General features: G+C 49.3%; 9 protein-coding genes across 9 annotated transcripts; 4 read left to right on the forward strand and 5 right to left on the reverse strand.

Annotated features, from left to right (window-relative positions):
- Positions 1–151: 151 nt before the first annotated feature.
- On the reverse strand, positions 152–2,628 carry N7519_009809 (pentatricopeptide repeat protein; the record flags this gene model as incomplete). Its single annotated transcript, XM_057296582.1, has 2 exons — positions 152–1,729; positions 1,789–2,628. 2 exons carry the CDS (start codon positions 2,626–2,628, stop codon positions 152–154), a joined length of 2,418 nt encoding a protein of 805 aa, XP_057144464.1.
- Positions 2,629–2,970: 342 nt separating this feature from the next.
- Positions 2,971–3,847, forward strand: rsm25 (mitochondrial 37S ribosomal protein mS23; the record flags this gene model as incomplete). Its single annotated transcript, XM_057296583.1, has 2 exons — positions 2,971–3,401; positions 3,499–3,847. 2 exons carry the CDS (start codon positions 2,971–2,973, stop codon positions 3,845–3,847), a joined length of 780 nt encoding a protein of 259 aa, XP_057144465.1.
- An 838-nt stretch (positions 3,848–4,685) lies between these two features.
- N7519_009811 (uncharacterized protein) lies at positions 4,686–7,887 on the forward strand (the record flags this gene model as incomplete). The annotated part of the gene is made up of 4 exons (XM_057296584.1): positions 4,686–5,101; positions 5,202–5,313; positions 5,368–5,723; positions 5,781–7,887. 4 exons carry the CDS (start codon positions 4,686–4,688, stop codon positions 7,885–7,887), a joined length of 2,991 nt encoding a protein of 996 aa, XP_057144466.1.
- Positions 7,888–8,589: 702 nt separating this feature from the next.
- Positions 8,590–9,189, reverse strand: N7519_009812 (actin-binding ADF family protein; the record flags this gene model as incomplete). The annotated part of the gene is made up of 3 exons (XM_057296585.1): positions 8,590–8,615; positions 8,700–8,830; positions 8,930–9,189. 3 exons carry the CDS (start codon positions 9,187–9,189, stop codon positions 8,590–8,592), a joined length of 417 nt encoding a protein of 138 aa, XP_057144467.1.
- A 791-nt stretch (positions 9,190–9,980) lies between these two features.
- Positions 9,981–10,892, reverse strand: N7519_009813 (aminoglycoside phosphotransferase family protein; the record flags this gene model as incomplete). Its single annotated transcript, XM_057296586.1, has 1 exon — positions 9,981–10,892. The coding sequence occupies one exon, from the start codon at positions 10,890–10,892 to the stop codon at positions 9,981–9,983; it is 912 nt and encodes a 303-aa protein (XP_057144468.1).
- A 1,496-nt stretch (positions 10,893–12,388) lies between these two features.
- Positions 12,389–12,757, reverse strand: N7519_009814 (uncharacterized protein; the record flags this gene model as incomplete). Its single annotated transcript, XM_057296587.1, has 3 exons — positions 12,389–12,495; positions 12,531–12,607; positions 12,687–12,757. The coding sequence occupies 3 exons, from the start codon at positions 12,755–12,757 to the stop codon at positions 12,389–12,391; spliced, it is 255 nt and encodes an 84-aa protein (XP_057144469.1).
- Positions 12,758–13,030: 273 nt separating this feature from the next.
- Positions 13,031–13,878, forward strand: N7519_009815 (uncharacterized protein; the record flags this gene model as incomplete). Its single annotated transcript, XM_057296588.1, has 3 exons — positions 13,031–13,323; positions 13,395–13,623; positions 13,705–13,878. 3 exons carry the CDS (start codon positions 13,031–13,033, stop codon positions 13,876–13,878), a joined length of 696 nt encoding a protein of 231 aa, XP_057144470.1.
- A 733-nt stretch (positions 13,879–14,611) lies between these two features.
- On the forward strand, positions 14,612–15,992 carry N7519_009816 (metallophosphoesterase family protein; the record flags this gene model as incomplete). The annotated part of the gene is made up of 4 exons (XM_057296589.1): positions 14,612–14,741; positions 14,787–15,244; positions 15,301–15,584; positions 15,647–15,992. The coding sequence occupies 4 exons, from the start codon at positions 14,612–14,614 to the stop codon at positions 15,990–15,992; spliced, it is 1,218 nt and encodes a 405-aa protein (XP_057144471.1).
- A 274-nt stretch (positions 15,993–16,266) lies between these two features.
- N7519_009817 (tyrosinase family protein) lies at positions 16,267–17,554 on the reverse strand (the record flags this gene model as incomplete). The annotated part of the gene is made up of 2 exons (XM_057296590.1): positions 16,267–16,996; positions 17,052–17,554. The coding sequence occupies 2 exons, from the start codon at positions 17,552–17,554 to the stop codon at positions 16,267–16,269; spliced, it is 1,233 nt and encodes a 410-aa protein (XP_057144472.1).
- Between the last annotated feature and the right edge of the window lie 1,096 nt (positions 17,555–18,650).

The raw sequence follows: 18,650 nt of genomic DNA on the forward strand, positions 1-18,650 counted from the left end.
GGTAGGTAGTCTACAAACTGGACCTGGTATTCACGTAAAAATAATACATTTGCGCAAAGACACGCTAGAAATCGAGGCGGTATATGGCAGATCTATATAGAAAATAATGTACAAGTGCTGAATCCAAATTTCAGCTGCTCCTCTTTCTTGTTCAGCGGTTCCGATGCGGATCCCTGGACATCTGTCTATCAAGCTCTTCCTTGACGGCAAAAACATCAACCGCTTTGCGCTGCTGTGGATGCCAAAGCCGCTCAAGTTGCAACCAAACCTCGAGGACCTCTTTGGGACCACAACATGTTCCAAATGCTTGCAGGATAATGGTGATCATCCGACGTCCAACAAAAAGACCATTCTCGAGACGCTGATCAGGATCCCAGTTTTCTTCTTGCTCTGCTTCGCTGGGAACCTGCAAACGAGGGTTGAAGATCTCATCTACGTCAAGTTCCTCTATTTCTGTGGATTCATCTTCATTTCCGTCCAGCTCAGGCTTTGCGTCTTGTTCGGTGTCTTGGGAATCATCTATGGCGGAACCCTCGGCAGTTTCCTCGGATCCCTGTGGGTTCCCAGCTGTATCTGCTGTCGGCAAAGCCATGTACAACCCGTTGGGAGCATCGGTCACTGGTAGCTCCTCGACCTCGATTGCCACGCTCTTAGCCAGGGGGTTCTCCCACGTCATCTTTCGGTTGTTCAAATTTAGTCCACGGAGTCTCGCGTTAGAGTCGCGCAGAGCCCGGATGTATGCATGCCATGTCAGCCGAAGGTTTTCCGCACTCCACTGCTTTTTCCTCCGACCATGCAGAGCGAACCCTTCAAAGAGGAACAGATAGATTATAGAACGTGGTGGGACGGCAAAAGTCTTCTCCATGTCACGCATAACAGCCATGAAGCTGTCGAGCTGGCCAGTGTTGTAGGCGTAGTGTCGTAGGAAGATATAAAATGTCCGCGTGTCGGGTGCAATGGAGAGGGAATCCTGGAGAGCACGGTGGTATGCCGGAAACTTCTCCTTGAGTGCTGACGACTTCTTCAATACACGGCCCAGCTTTCGGGATCTTTCCCGGTATTGGGGCATGTCATAGCTCAGATTTGACCCGCCAATGTGAAAGTGGGACCCATCGTCCGAATGCGAGATGCGTTTGTTGTTGCTTGATTGTTTCTCCAGCATGCGCGCATACAGCTGCTCCGCAGTTTGAGTGTCGCCTGCCCGAAGGAAAGAGGCAATGAGGCAGTTCATGACAACTGTGTCGACGATTTCGCCCGATTTCACAAAGTCGTCAAAAGTCTCTCGAATACCTTCAACATCCCGTATCATCCCAAAATAGTAGATTTTGGATGTCTTTCCGCACCGTGAAAAGCTCAGACCGCGCTTCGTCATTTCCTCCTCCAGGCGATCAGCGACTTTGAATGCACCGGCTTTGATTGCGATGTCGAACAGGATGTTGAAAACCACTTCGTCAGCCTTCACTCCAGCGATGTGTTCCATCTTCTGCCACATGCCCACGGCTCGGATAAGATCTCGTTTTAAAACTCTGCCGTTGGCTCGGCCAGAAAGATGTATCGCGGAAGACCAGAGTGAGCGGGATAGAGGAAGTCGAGCAGTTACCATGTCATCCACCAATGCCAAGTAGCGACGAGCATCTACCCACCGCCGATCCCGCGGATGCGCGAACAAACGCAACAGAGCACCTCGGGTGCGTTGCGAAGCAAAGCTACCCCGGGGGCAGGAAGATCTCTGTATAATCGGAACAGGTATTGAGTGGATGGATTTGGCTCTTCCCACAACGTTCTGACAAGCTTCTCAACCGAGTGGATTTCCATTTGATCGTGCGACTGATCTTTGTACGTCTTTTTGTAACGCGAATATGGCGCCACTGCATTCACTGCTTCCTCCCAGTCATAATCTGCCAAGGACCTTTCGTACAGCTTCGAGATAGAGAGATGTTTCTCCTTCTCTGGATGCATCCATGACGGGAAGGATTGGCGGGGGTATTTGTCCGGCAATTTGGGGTCGATGTCGGTTTTGGTGTATTCTGTTATCTCTATTCTGCGGTCGAAATCGTATGTAAAATCAAATCTTTCACAACGGGTTTGCGATTCCGCGTCCGCATTCTTTGCCGGCCACAATGGTATATAGTCGTTGTCTGTCTCCGTCTCCTCCCGCGACTCGGTCTCAATATTATACTCCTCTGTATTATCGTCATTCGTACGTGCCAATCCGTTGCTGATCAATCTTTTTGGTTGCGACAGATGAAACCTTGAGTTTGAATACTCTGGCTGTCGTCGGGGTGGTGGCTGTCTGCGACCATTGGCGCCTTTGCTTTGGAATTTTTGTAAATTATGATCTGAGGCACCCCAGGCTACTGTCGACAACCCCCGACGATTCGGCGAGTGTTCGTGGCAGAAGCTTGCCAGAACCAGCGAGCCGACAAAAATATCTGCTATTGACGCGACGGACGGGCGAGGACGACGGGTACAGAGTCTTCGGACAGAGGAGGTGTGAGAAGGGAGTTTCGAGGGAGGCATTGAGGTCTGTCGAAAGAGAGGAAGCTCATCCAAGGCCTGCTTGGGGTGAATTCGCAGGCTTGGCGAGCTGGGGGGACCTATTTGAATGAGGCATGAGATGACAGACATCGTGGCATTAGGTAGACCGCATTCAAGATAAAGCCCTTTGCAACTCGCACAGGAGGGAGCCGTCTACTTTCCGGGCGTAAAAAGCAGACAAAAGGGGAGAGGGTCAAGATTCGGAAGACGTAGGTGTGTTTTTCTGAAGATGAACGGCCTGCACTTTCTGGGCGGAGTCCCTCCCTCGACCAATCGGAGCCGCGCTTTGCCAATCCCATCTTTTTCGCTCCCGCATCAACCACCTCGTCCCCTGCCAGCGCATATCTTGTCTTTTTGATCTGCTGTCTCCAGTCGCGTCTCAATTCTTCTTTCGTTTCAACTTCGTCCAGCTACTGGCTGTGTCCGACTATCATGGGCAAAATAAACCTCACAGCTCTCCGGGTGCGACAGACAGCACTCAACCAATTCGCCAGTGGAAAGACCAGCAAACTGCCACAATGGGTCGGTGTGGTCGGCGAGATCCCTCCTGCTGAAACCCTCATTCGCACCCGCCCTCCTCAGCATGAGCTTGTCCAGCAGCGGTTGAAGACCGTTCCTGGGTCATCGAAGCCGCAAGTCGTCTTCCAAGTCCAAGAGAAGCGCAGAAAGCCCAAGAAGCCTAGTCGACTTTTCCAGCCTGTCGAGCTCAAATATGAAGAAGATCAATTGCGAACCCAATTCTTCCGCGACCACCCATGGGAACTTGCCCGGCCCCGTGTGCTTCTTGAGAGTACTGGCAAGGACTTTGAACACTACGATTGGAGCCGCATCCAACAGCCAGGGAAGCGGTTAGATGGTGAAAGGTGTGTTCCCAATGTTTCCTGTTCTAATGCTTTTATTTTATTTCATTTGATTTTTCACGTGAACACCCGATGCTAATGTGTTACTTTCTGGTACTAGTGTTGTCCAGCGGCAGCTGTGGCTTTTGAATAACGTCCCGGATATGACCAAGAGCGCCGCTTACGATATTGCTCGTCGAGAATTCTACAGACTTCGGTTGCAGGAGGACATTCAACGTCGGGTGGCTGCGGAAGAAGCCACGGCATATGGCGCAGAGTTTGGACCATCATACTTGGACATTGGTATGAAGATGGAGAACGAGCAGTACGACAAATGGGTTGCCTGGGCCCGGGAAACATCTCTGGTCCAGGACCAGCGGAAATCAGCTCTTAGCGGTGCACCAGATCTGGGAGACACTACTGAGTCAAGTGGGATCGAGGCCGAAGAAGGAGAGGCAGTCACTCTGTAAGAGTCTGAAATCTTGGAGTGGGCTCGAATGCCATTATGCCATGCTTCCTTTTCCAGAAGCTTGGACGACCCCTGAGACTTTCCTATTGATGGCGTATGTATATTATTTGATCTGTTCTGCTGGATGTTGTACTTCCCTAGCTCTATTTACGCGATAGCACATGCATTCTTGGTCAATTCATTTATCATTCTAGTTTATGCATCGTAGATCCTAAGCTATCACTAAATATGATTGATATTTCAATTTCAATATAGTGACGCAGGCGGAGTCGGGACGCAGAGTTGCGGAGATCCGGTGTTTGGGCGTGTTTCGCCCAATCAGAAGATTTCCAGCCTCGCCAACTTGAATGTCCCCAATTCCCTTCATTCCAGGACCAGGACTTGATTTCTTTTTGGTTACTCGCGTCAGCCTTAAGACGCTTGTTGATTCGATAACATTCTTCGGCCTGCCAGATCTCCATCGTGGCCAATCTCTTTATCGCGCCCGCGATTGTCAACATCCGTGCGAGCTTCATTGCACTATTTCCCCCGGTGTTAAACAAATCTGCTCTGAACTCGACCATCTGATACCCGACTGCTTCGTCACTTGGCGATTCCGATTCCCCTTCCTCCACTCCGACTCCACGGCCGCCTCGAGCTCCGTTCCCTGTCAAACGTCCAGATAGCCCGCCTCTCCGACTTGATCACAACCAACGATGCTTTGCGCAGGTGCCTGAAGTGTGCTTATATGGTACTGGTCGCTGAACCTGTACTTTCTTTTGGTTTTTAACAATATCAATTCATCAACGAAAGTGCTGCATTGGGGTGTCTGATCGACAACATTCGGGCTTTTATCCGCCATGACATCCGCCATGACTCGTTCCGAGGACACAATACGTGGACCGTGCTTGCACCGCGGCGAGGTAGATGAAGATGAAATGGACAATGGAACACCGGAGCCGAGTAGCTTCCTGGCGTCACAAAACGATGACTCTCCGTACCCCGATGAGGAAAGTCGGCCAAGCACTGCTTTAGGAGATGCGCCAGAGAGTACTAGCAAGCAACCAACTGGGCCGAAAACGCTTAGCCCTGAGGAAACCATTGAGCTAGCGCGACATGCCGTTGAAAGTGGTATTCAAGATACCAAGCGTTCCCTAGCAGGCAGCGAGGCCGTTACAGATGTGGTCAAGCCTAAGCTGACCATTGACCTTGGCCATTCACACATTGCCAGGATCCCTGAACCAGTCGTTGACTTGATCAAGGATGAGGTTGAACGGTACGTCGGAGCCTTGGATTGAACTGTTATAGTCAAATCTTGCGTTGCCGGTTCCTGGGCTATGGCATCATTGCTCTGGACTATACTGATTACTATAAAGGCTGTCTCTGTCGAACAACCAGCTTTTCCATATCCCTTATCGATTTGCAGAGTGTTCGCATCTACGCTATCTCAACATCAGAGCAAACAACTTCCGTGAATTCCCAAAAGGAGTACGTACAATGATAAAGTTGCTTTGTGCTTGTTGCGCTAATCCTGCTTGCTAGGTTTACAAACTACCATTACTCGAAATTCTTGATTTGAGCCGAAATAAGATCAAGGAGTTACCAAATGAGATCAGTAAATTGAAATCATTGCGAGTTCTGTCAGTGATGCAAAATCGACTCGTCGACCTCCCAGCTGGCCTGTCCGAGATGCATAAGCTTCAGATCTTCAAGTGTGTTGGGAATCCTCTACGGAAGCCACTGCGTGACATTCTGGAGGAAACCGAGAACGAGACGACACCATCTGGGATGACCGACAACGAGAAAGAAGTTGCAGCGACGACTAAACTCAAAAGATTTCTTATGAAAACGCGACCACAGACCAGTACACCTGAGCCAGAAATAATTACTGATTCAAGGTTTGTCTGCCTCATTGTCTTGAGGTGGATATAAGCTAACAGCCGGTGTCCACACAGCGATGGTACTTTCGAGGTTAAACCGGTACCAACACCGATACCTACACCGATACCTTCAAAGCGGAATTTGAGTGGTCGATTTCCAGTAATTCCCAGCACTGGCGATAGCTCAGCAGCCTCATCTCGGTCTCCGTCGATATCACGGGCACCGCCAATCCCATTAAAATCCCATTATCGCATGGCCTCTGGACAGCAAGGCGCTACTTACCACATGCCAGGTCTCCAAAGACCAGGCTTAGCGCCTCATTCTGTGAACGAGCGCAACCGAAGCAATAGCGAGGGCATAATTCAAGGATCATCTGTTGCTCGTAGCAAAAGGATGGGACTAATCACTCGCAAAAATACCGATTTGGGTACATTGGATGAAACGCGCCCATATCGAAACAGCCATCTACGGGGCCTCAGCCATGGATCTGTGCTTCGAGCGCGTCAGCCTGCAGCGCCAATAGCTCCGAATGACAGTACTACCCCAAGTCCCACCAGCCCAAGAGAGCGTCGGCGTCCGCGAGACGGTTGGGTTAATCGGATGTCTAGTCTGCCCGAACACAAGGGCGAGCGTGGATCTGATGAACCGATAATCAAGAGTGCAAAAGGTATTCTGTTTGCCCTCGCACAAGTCCATTCCCATATCGATACGTTGATCAACGTTATCAAGCATGATGACACCAGGCGCCGCAGCCTCGAGCTTGTCTTTTCCAATGCTTCCCCATACGTTGACCGGCTTAACGGTGCTCTTGAGAAAGCATCAAATACTTTGTCCAACGACCCAGAGTCAATCGCGTCAGTCACCGAAACTGTCAAACGTGAATGCGAGACGTGCATCGCCTCCTACATTCACGTCGGCACGCAGCTACGCAACAACGTTGCTAAGATTGTTTCCAACGGCGATCCGCGCTATGTACGGTCGCTGATGCTGACGATCTTCGGCAGCCTGGTAGAGCTACGGAATGCTTGCGCCATTCTCGAAGTTCCGCTCCAGACTACCAACAAAGGTAGCTCTGCTACAAAGCCCTTGGTTGGCCCGAGTAACCAACTTCCCTCGGTCCCAGACCGATCTCAACTCTCGCTGGTCACTCCGACAAGGGACCAGGCGCCGCCCACACGACGATTGCGAAGCGACACAACAATTCGGCACCCTCAATACCCTATGACGATGACTTCCAATCAGGCTAGCATTAGCTCTCCAGGTTTCTCCACGTACGCACGCAGTCGCTCGAGTAGCAGATCAAACATGATGAACGCATCTATGCCACACTCGTTGGCAACCCCTCGCTCAGGCGAAACCTTCCCTCCTATGCCTACTCCTGGGGCTCCCCGGGTCAACACACTGACTGGACTGGACGAAAACGAAGAGGAGCGAATATTCGAAAAGATCTTCCATCAGCTGACTGCTACATACCATGCCGCATACGGGGCACTTCCATTGGCCCGTCGGCAATTCATAAGGTGTCTAGAAGCTGCACAAAAGTCACGCGATTCAGAGGGAATCCAAATCCTTTGGAACAACCTCATTCGTCGATGTCAGTTTTGCCTGGAAGTTTCAGATGCCCTGGGACAGCGTCTCTCGACCATGAAAATTAAAGAACCAGGCGGCGGACTCCGCAACCAACGCGAGTTCTGGCAACTATGCAAATCATTCATGCAGTCGTTCGTCGACCTAGTGAACGAGATGCGCGAGTTGAGAAGTATGCAGCTTCTACCTGCCGACGTCATCATCCTCCTTCGCCCAGTCCAAAAGGCAAGCCGCGAAGCAGGCCGTTTGATCGAGGTATCTCCTTGGGCCTACCTTGCAGACCCGGACCGCCATCCTCCGCCTGGTGGCTTGTACGGCCCTCCACTACAGACCTCGCACCTGCAACACCATCAAACATCCGTTTCAACGTCCGCCCTTGCCAACAACCCCTCTTTCCAACTCAATATGATGTCGCCCCCGCAATCGGTCACCGTCCCTACCACTCCGTTGAGTGCGGCGCTCGGACCTGCTGCGCAGGCCACTGTCCCGTCCACACCGGCCAGTGCATACAGTGACAAATTCTTCGAGGGCGATGTCTTCCAGCGTGCCGACTCGCTTCTCTCGTCGAACCAGGCGCCATTCTTCCGTCGCTAAGCGACTATGAAATATTTTTACGCTCTGTCTCAGAGAATTTTGTTTTTTCTCTATGCGTCATGATTACCCCATGCTCATCTTTATCTGCATCTTATGATTATGACTATGAGCATATATCGTGCATGCCAGAAGTGTTACCTCGGTGATTCCTTGTAACACCATCTCTGCTTTGGCAACCTGGTCCTCAATCTGTATTCTGTTTTATCCATGATTTAGCGGGTTGGTCTCTTTTGAAAGAACTGGAATGCGAGCCATCTATCGTGCATGTCATTGACTCCAGAGTCCTTTTTGACCATCGAACACACATGCATATAATGAGTGCGCTTTTTGCTTCTTTTTCCATGCATTAGCGGGTTAGTATCCTGGGGGAGAGCCGGGCCACATAGGTCTCAAATGAAATGACATTGATCCCTGTTTATATAGAGAAGCCCTCTGTACAGCCTTCGTATACACCTAAAGCGAACATCCAAAAGCACGTCGGTAAGTTCTATCATTCTATCATGATAAACTCGAGCTTTCGACTCTTTGGAAGGTATTCATATATCTACTACGTGTGGTAGAGCTAAACAATGGAAATATGTAAGAATATTATGAACGAAATAAGGTGTCTAGAACAGTATGGCCAGATCACCCATGATCTGTGAATTGCGCTTCACACAGCGATTTCCGGATTTAAAAAGGATGTTGAAGATTGAGGGCCCTCTAGAGAGCCTTGAACTTCCCCAGGACTAAGTAAAAAACAAAAAGGTCAGCCCCGAGTACTACCATTGTAGCCATAGAGCCAATTGTTCACAGGCACAGAGTATACATACTTGCAGCATAAGCCAGGTCCGCCCGGGAATGTGCCAGAACATGGAGACTGATATCCTGGAGCTCGTAGAAGAGATGATCCTTGTTCGACGTGTAGTAAGATTTGTCATGAATGCTTGCACCCTCGGGTACCCTACACGCAATCCCAACAGTAAGTACCATGTTACTCTCCATGAATCGCGAGATCACCTCCCAGGAGAGAGGGAAAGTGATAGGAGGTGTTTGTACATACCACGTGATAAAGACTAGCTTGCTCCGCTGGCCATCGCCGGCGGGAGAGTCGTAGGTGAAGTCTACGACAGCGTATCGGGCAGTGTCATCCTTGAAATTGGAGAGGAAGTCGGGGTAGTCCTTGTATTTGCCGGACTCGGCGACAGTGATCTTCTTGTCGTGTGCGGAGGCTTCGTAGATGACGTAGTTAAGGTTGTCGGTGCCTTTGACCTGGTCGAAGACCTCCTCGCATTCGGGGGCGATGGTTGCGAATTTTGTCATGGTGGTAGATGTGTGGGAAATGCTAAGAGGAAGAGGGGGAAGTAGCAAAGAGAAAAGGAGAGAACAAGTCAGGGATGTCCAGGTGGGCTGATACTTTGTCATACAAACTTGGAAGAGGTCAGGTGGTTTACCCCATATTATGCGGGGAAGTAGATCATGACGTACCAAAACAATTCATATACACCTACCTACCTAGGTAGGTACACATACTAGTACGTACCTGAATGTCTGTTAAAGCTTTAGAGATTGAGTTCTGAGTTCCTTTGATATAATGGTACTTCTACATATCTGGTCAACGCCGGGACTACGATGCAACTTCACCGTCGCGGTGCTCTCAGGGTCAAGGAAGTCAGCCATGGAGGTTTACGAGAGTATAAATATTCGTGGACGTTAAATGAACTGGGTCCTTCCCAAGAACTTTGCCCAAGGTGCGCATATATATCGAACAATGCTAACGATGAGGTTCAATCATTTCCCTCGTGCTCGAGTTCCCCACTAGCGCATCTTCAACATATCAAGTACCTCATCTCCAGGCACAAAACGTATTTTGCACGATATCCTCTCAGCACTCCAAAGCCAGCGTGACCGGTGCATACGGGATAAATAGACTACGATCAGCGCCGGGGGGAAGGAGCTTATTATCCGCGGAGTATGCGCCAAGATTGCTGCGTATGTCAAAAATTTCACCGAGGTAGTTGGTATTGCGGTCCAGTTTGATCCTGTGCATGCTGCGTTGCCTCAGAGAGCGAGAGGAGCGAGCTCCTAATGTGGCATTTCCTGCTTTTGAAGCATCAATACCACCAAGATCCCCACTTTTCCGAGTAATCCTCGAAGCCATGTTCGCCAAGTGACTTCTGAACTTCCCGTCGCCACCAATGCTGTTCTTTCATCGGATTTGGAATATCCAATCCACTACATATCCGAAACTTTGTTCGGATCCATCCCCTAGGATAATAACCAGCAATCTCCCAGTCGATAATACCAACAGACCCAACCCTTGGGACATCTTCCACGATGATGTTACCAGGGCCTAGGTCGGGATGGCAAAAAACAAATTCGGAGCAGTCCATGCCTATCGATTCGCATGTCTGTCGAAGGCTCTCAGGGTGAAAATTATGTTCACCCCCGTTCTTGATAAGATACTGTTCAGGGATATGGTTCCCGTCCACGCCCCCTAGCATATTGCCCTTCCATCCCTCAAGGGTTTGGCAGATTTTCACCACAGCATCGACATAGTGAAATTTCCATTTCTCCTCTAAAGTAGGCCAAGCCTCCGCAAGGGTTCGACCTGGTACTCTACCCATGAAAAGGTATGATCGACCGTCAGATTCCGCTTGGTGGAGGATAGTAGGGGTCTCGAAGCCTGGCTGTTTTTTCCGGATGAAATCCAATGTCGTAGCTTCTCGTGTTGTACCACTAACTCGCAGTTTGACTTTGCAGAAGGCACTATTGCCTATAGACCATACGTCTGAGCAGTCCCCAGCGTCGTACACTAGTACAATGTTAGGATGACCCCGAGGCAACGGCACGAATGTGGGTGCAGGGTTAGGTGCATCGGTGAGGGTGTAGCTTAGGTCGTCATCCCGATCGTACCAAGTTGCAGTATCAGAATATCCGCTTGAACGATGGAGGAGGATGAAGGCACCATTGAGCCATGTATTTTCATCAACCTGCTTGATTGACTCCCTGACAGGGACTTCCATTGTTTGAAGTTGCTTTCAATAAACAGATGAGGGTTTCTCGTGCAATGTGTGGCTTGGCAATTTTTGTTTCAAGATGTAAAGAAAGTCGATGTGGGAACGGGGATGCGAGGAGCTGCTGGAATTCACAGCTAGATATGTGTTCGGGCTGGGTGCAGAGCAACCAAACTTCTGGGCGCTAAGCCGCACTTACACCTACATCATTAGACATTCTTGTCTCGTATCCCTTCTAAGGTTGGATGTGCTTGCGGTCCTGCAGGCTGCATCACACAGCCCACGGGTGGAAAGACAGGGGTTCTTGCTTGGTTCAATGACTCACTTTCAAGCCAACGGCATTATTTGGATCAAATGGAGGCGTGCACTTGGATGTCATTCCGTTAGTTTTAATGTCGGTGATACGTGTGAAATGAGTATCAAACTCGGACAGCACATGAACAATCATCAAGTTGCTCGTCGTGGACATCAGTTGCTAGGCTCATTCTCTTTTCCCCCCTTTATCTTGCGGGCCATGGCACTGAGTATCATCTCCAGCAAAGCGAATCAGATGACATCCGCGTTAGTACTTACATGGGTAGGTAGGACGCCATGATGGAAATCATGAAAGAGCGGTAACCATATCCACACAGCTCCTGGCACTCCGCTCAATTTGTGCTTAAAAAGACAGAAAATATGGGAAGGAAAATACATACAATATCTACGACTAATATATAAAAGATAATAGGAGCTTCCAAGCCATCTGATCCTCTTCCTTTTCTTAGAGAGCAGCAGATCTGATCCCTTGAGAAAATTAGATCACCGCAGATACAACGTACTTGATGATGCCGCATTCTATTTAGATACCTTACTCGCAGCCTTAGCCGTCGGTGATACAAAAAAGATCGGTTATACGGGCACGAAGCGTGTTTCTAGAACTAGGAATACCGATGCTACCGTCCTAGCTGCAATAAAACGTTAAAGGGCTCGAATAGATCGGATATCGACCATTAAGGCACTCCAAGATAAAATACCGCCCTTTTTTAAGTATATTATGATAGCGAGCCGTTAACAATTGCGTCTAAGAATAACTATCCCGAGATCGTTACTATCCTACTCTGCACACTATAGCAGATATGTCGTCAGAACAGCCCCAAAAGAAGCCATATATAGTGATAACGTTGCCTACGTACGTCTTATTTATAAATGATAGAGCGGTGAATCTACTAAATGCCTTGAACTTTATGGCTCGCTTTATTCCGAGAGTGTATGGGCATATCTAGTAACCAGACGCAGACCAACCCACGGACTTCTTTCCTACGTTGTATAACGTAACAAACTAAAATTGAACGCTAGCTAGAGTGAGGGGCGGGTGATGTAAATCGAAACACTGATACATCGCTGGGTATGCAGATGTGTATGCGTAAGCACAAGAATAACATATCGGGTGAATACATAGGCACAATACATGTAACAACAAAATAAACATCACATAGGAAATAACAGATAGTGTAAGATAGGTAGTCTCATAATCCCAAGTATCCTGCCTTGCTATCAGCATCAGCTTGCAAGCTGATTGCCAGAAGAATCGGCCACGGATGTGTGATGCCTTTAGTGTATCCCAAGGACCAAACTGGTGCATGATTAGAAAGCCCTGGTCATCTTTACCAATTGAAGCGTCTGTGTTGTTGAGGTACTTGAGATATTTCTCATCATATTCGGCGACTGTTATGAATACCTGATGCCTGTTAAGGCTGAGATACGTGAAGACGCCTAGTGTTAAGTCAGCTCTACCTATAACAAAATGGAGGAAATATGACTTACCTCTTGTGACGACTTTTGGCTTTTTCATCATCAGATTTGATCCAAGCGACCATTTGGGCACTCTCCTGCATTTGGCGCGTCGCTCGGCAACCCAACTCTCATCCACCTATCCACCCGTGGACACTCGCCATATTGTCATCATTTCTTTGAATCACATACTCCGTATTCACTTGGCTATTGATAAAAGTCCTCGGGATTTACTCCTTCCAACTCCCTCTCACTCCCTCTCACTCTTTTCATCCACTTCATCCATCCCACCTCGCCTTGCTCACTTTCGAAACATATCAAAACAACATGTCTCCTGAATCACCCGACATTACAAGAATCTTAGATTCTTGTTAAAGATGGAGCTTGCTATTGACGAGCTTGAAGAGAAAAATGAGCACAAAATTGACGTGGCACAACTCAAGCAGTATGGTATTGTCCACCAGCGCATGACTCTTGATAGAGGAGATACAGCCCGCAAGCCTTTCTTCTTCGCGCCACACCCCAGCATTCTGGAACCCAGTGAGGAGACCGATGATGAACTCCGCTCGACTTTGGCGTTTGAGGACACCTGTTTCAATGAGCCTGTCGACCGGTCCCGTCAAGTTGCAGGCCCTTGGTCGTATTATATTCCCCACGACCGGGATGATCCGTGGACCAGGGGAGAGCGAGATTACCACTATCCCGAGTTTTCTCGCTCTGATAACTGATATCGTGGTATAGTGTTTACGATTACAGACCTTACAAAGACTTGTATAAGCATGATGACCCTGAATTTGGGGCTTTCGGGATGACAGATATTCTGGGGAAAGACTTCCCTCACACCAAGACCACCATGTACAACGGCCTGGACGCGACAGACGAGATAATCCTTCGTGGGGAGCTCTTGACTATTCTCCGCGTGATGCTGGGCCAGCTAAGGAAAGTACGCCTCCATCATAAGAAAGCACCGGTAAGAAAGCACCTCTAGACCTCTAATTTTCAGTTTTCTATTTCCCCTTTCCGTTGTAGTCGCTTACGGGGTACTCTATAGGTCTTTCTGGTCTCATTTGCGGGTAAACGTGCCCGCGCTTTTGAGGCCTACTCCAACGGTGAGACCCTCTTCCTACGTACTACTAAGCTCTACAATTTTCCCGAGGAAACCTCGGTCGCATACAAAGACCTTGCAGAGTGGATTGCCAGCTCGCCGACAGGGGATACCTCCTAGGTCGGGATTTCGTTCTTTCTTTGTGTTGTTTTTCGAGTAACGAAGGCGTTTGGTTATTTGTAGGCATACCAAATTGGCCTTTGACTTTATTCTTTTGGCGCTATGGCTTCGTTACATCTGTATTTTGTCATCTTGTCTACGCATACCTATCCTAACCTCATCCCCGGGGCCGTGGGCCCGTGGACTACGTGCTGTGTCACATAACGGAGAAATTGTGGTTAAGCTGAATGCATGTACGGTGTTATACCTGGTATACAAGAATAGCATGCGGCCTTGTCCAGCCGTTTTGGTGGTCTCCTTATATGTCCTTGCTATAGATATTTTCTCCCCTTCTCAGTTTCATAGGTAGACGGTAGGAAATGGCGGGTAACAGTGTAAACAATACAGACGACTCTTCTATGCATAATCAGGGAATAGTTATGGTTTTTGATAGGAACATTTGAATAGCATGGGTATAAACACAGTAGCATTACCATTGAAACACTTCGATGAACCGGGATTCCGAATACAATACCATTTTGAACAAAAGGGGCCAGTCCTTATAGGGCTAGATACATTATTTCGGGGACTATCAATTCCAGAATGTCCAGGAACTAAATGACCAAATTAATATAGAATGTCTTGGCACGAAACTACTGACGTGATGGACTGAGACAGCACGTGAATATCTCTAAACCTTGCAAAAGCCAATCTCCCCGCACTCGATAACTTTCCATTTAACATCAATGTCAATATGGTACCTCGGCCGGACCTCAGAGCATCGGACCAGGTCGTCCTCAGAGCACCCAGGGATCGAACCCTTCGATTTAGACAAGATGGGACATTTCACATTACAGTCTTTGAGGATCTGCATTTCGCCGAGGGTATGTCTCGATAACCCCTAGGAGGCTCTTGCTAAGCCCTTGCAGACGATGAAAAAGACAGGAAGTCCAAAGAAGTGATGTCATACATCCTCTCGGAGGAGGACATCGACTTCGTAGTCATAAACGGCGACCTAGTCTCCGGCGAAAGAACCCAAAAGGCCGATTCAAGCAAATATATCGACTCGGTTGTTTCACCGCTCGTCGACCGTGGGTACAGCTGGGCATCGACCTACGGCAATCATGACAGCGAGGTTAATCTCAACCCGAAAGATGACATGTTCGAGGCCGAGCGCAAGTATCCCAACAGCTTGACGCAGAGTAGAGTCTCCGGCGACAAGGCCGGAATAACGAACTACTACCTGCCGGTGTTTTCGCACGGACAGGCGGATACTAGCACGCCGGTGCTGCTACTGTGGTTCTTTGATTCGAAGGGTGGACATTACTATAAAAAGCAAGGAGAGGGCGGCCCTGCTGTTAAGAGACCTAGTTGGATTGATGAATCAGTAGGAAACCCCCTGGTCATGCCACATTTTGGAAGAAATCACTAACTGGCTACAAGGTCGTTGACTGGTTCACAAAAACCAACTCCAAACTGAAAGAGGAGTATGGAAAAGTCATCCCCTCGCTAGCATTCTACCACATCCCCGCTCACGCAATGCTTGAACACCAACAAAGAAGGGGCGTAAATCCGCACCTAACGCCCGGAGTGAATCGCGAGCGCGTGAACCCGCAAGGAACCGGCGACTGGAGCTACGATGGCCAGGATGTCAAGTTCATGGACGCGCTCCTTCACACCGAAGGCCTAATCGCAGGGTTCAGCGGCCACGATCACCAGAATGATTGGTATGCACGTCTAGGCAATAATCATCACTTAAATGACTGGAAACGCTAATCAAACATCGCAGGTGCTTTAAATGGGATGGCTCTCTTGTTGATCATGATCTGACCGGGAATGGTATCAATATGTGCTACGGTCGACATACGGGGTATGGCGGCTATGGCGATCTGCTCCGCGGTGGACGGCAGATTTTGCTCCACGAGGGCAATCTCGGAGATGACACAGAGACGTGGATTCGATTGGAAGATGGATCCGCCCAAGCTCGTGTCACATTAAACACAACTTATGGCCAGGATCCTTACCTTGCTGTTGCGAATGGTGCTGGGACGCCCGATTCCTCGACGCAGGGCTCTTTCCTTCCTTTGTCATGGTTGTGGGTTCCGATTATGATGCTCTCGCGGTGGAGGATGTAGTGATCTCTTTTGGTTATAGATCTCGGAGTGCTATATTATTCTTGACTAGGCCGAACTATGGTCAGATAGAGATATTCTGCGTGAGGATAAATATTCAAAGTTACTTTAAGACTTTATTCTCGAGGTCTATGAGGTCTAAATCATGGATTATATACAATTCTATGCTGTGAATACTGATATGACTCCTGCCACTCCGTCCTTTCTTGGCAACTTCCAACCGTCCAATCTATATCCGGGACGTAGGTATCGACAGCCAATAACTTACCATCACAGTTTACAGGTAGATGTAGCAGAAAGGACCAGAGATGGTACTCATGAGATCCCGCATAGCAACAGTCTCGCCACCGGCATAACCAATATCAACAAGCGTGTCAAGAGTAGTGTTAGGCGAAGGAGGGCCGTTCAAGAAAGTACCAGTGCCCGAAATAGCATTCAGACGCTTTCTGGGGTCCAGGTTCTGCCAAATCCACCAAGTACGATCAATCATACCGTGGTGGAGCCAGAAAGCAGGGTCACCAGGGCTAACGAACACATCACGAGAAGGATCACCGCCCATGGAGTAGTGACCACCACCGTGGACGCCGATGTTGCCGCTCCCAGGAACACCCTGCATGTTCATCTGGAAGTCGTAGATGTTGTCGTGGCGCAGGATCAGGTCCACGATCGCGGTGAAGTTAGCGTAGTCCTGGACAATCTTGGAGCTTAGATCGCGCTTCAGGCAGCGGGGGTTGTATGCAAGCGGGTTGGCTGTGCTTTCCGTTTCACCTCCTGGCAGCATCAGCGCGACCGGGCCCAAGTTGACAGAGTAGTCTTTGAACGGGCCGCTGGTGACGCAGCCGCCTCCTGTGCCGGTGGGCAGGTGGATGACCGGGTAGGTACCCAGGCTTAGCTGGATGTCGCCGGTGGATTCGGTGTAGGCACCGTTGCCGGACATAGAGGTGTCGCTGCCGTCGAAGACTTGGGATTTTTCCAGGTTGGCGGCGTCAGCGCCCCAGTTCCAGTAACTGTTGTTATGTTAGAGGTTAGGGATTTTGTTATGCGGAGGATCGTCAGACTTACGGGAAGTCGCCAGTGTAGCCACACTCGTTGCGCATGGCTTCTTCGAAGTTCCAGATGTAGTACCGGTGCCATGCCAGGAAGGTTCCGGTGTAGTGGATACCCGTGGTCTGGTTGATGTGAGTAGCGACGAAATCGTCGTAACGGGACCGCGCACCAGGGGCCTTGTCGGAGGGAGTGAGCGAAGGCAACTCCTGGAGGCAGAGGATGGACTTAATGTAGGACTTCTTCTGCTTGGTAGAGAAAGCCCTCCAATCGCGACGAATGCGCAGGTTGCTCAATGAACAACCACCGCGCTTCTCAATGTCCGAGTCGCTCGAGACACTATTCATGCTGCTGTTGTATGCCAGCCCAGCCAGGTCGTCAAGCTGGGACTCAGCGACCGGCAGGGAAGTGGACGCAGCGGTGGGAGTCGCAGCGCTCGCAACGGCACTCTCCGTGGCAGTGGGCATAGCCCACGCCTGTGCGAACAAAGCTCCCAGAGTGAGAATGGAAACGGCAACCATGGTGAGTTGAATATTTGAACCTCTGAAAGACCAGTAAGTTCCACACCAAGAGTTTTAGGAGAGATGTTGATCAAGAAGGAATCCGGACATGATTGTCGATTTAAGCTAAATGCATTTGCCAATCACCCCTATCTCGGACTTTTGACTCGAACTAAAAGATAGTCGTGCCACTATCCATTTTTTTTCTTGCATAAAAGTCTCCATAATCGCGAGATCCCCTTGTGTTGGGACCATTTAGGGCACCGGGCCAGGTTCCGCTTTCTCCACCGCCGGGACAGACGGGCAAATTACGAGACCACACCGGACATTTCCCAGACGATCACTTCCATCTTCTCTTCGGGCCACTCACGGACCGACCCTTTATAATCCGGAGATCACCAAGATACACGCAGATATAGAAGAAACCAAATGGTACTAATCAACCTGAAGCAACGATACCACCAAAGACAGCAACCTCGTGGCCCCCTTGTTCCTCCCGAGGTCAGCGGCTTGGCAAATTCAGCTAAGCGACAGACCCAATCACATCAAGATCCCAAATCGAATTCAGTCAAAAGCCAATCTCGGAAGAGACACCCCGGTGCCCTAGCTGGGTAGACTCCGATAAACTGTAATCCACCAATGCAACCTTCCTCTATACCCGAGGCTCTCATCTCCTTTCAGGCGCTTTTCTTACCGAAGTACCAAGTCTGCTCATTGGCCAAGTTTCGTATGACCAACTACTATCCCAGTTCTCGGGTCTGAGGCGTATTCTAGAACATATTCTATTGGGTTAAAAGCATTCTTCCGAACCTAGCGTTGGACCAAGCTTGAACGCCGAGAATGGCTTTGTGTCTTATTCCATGTGCACCATCGCTTATGAACAGCCGAAATGGGAGTGTCGACCCGAACGTGAAAGAGATGATAGAAACAGGCAATTGGTCTACGGTCTTGAGTATAATAGATGAATGCCCCATACGAGACTCAACCCACTGTCTTCCTTGGCTTAGGAAGCCACAACTGTTGTAGGTCGAGCTGAATGTAATCTTAAAATTATGACCCGATGCACTATGGATTAAATCTGCTAATACTTTTGATGGCCCCGCCCGATTTGCCCTCC

Source organism: Penicillium mononematosum (genome assembly GCF_028829835.1).
Source record: "Penicillium mononematosum strain IBT 11891 chromosome Unknown utg000005l:1.0-9366267.0:1.0-9372171.0, whole genome shotgun sequence".
Lineage (NCBI taxonomy): Eukaryota > Fungi > Ascomycota > Eurotiomycetes > Eurotiales > Aspergillaceae > Penicillium > Penicillium mononematosum.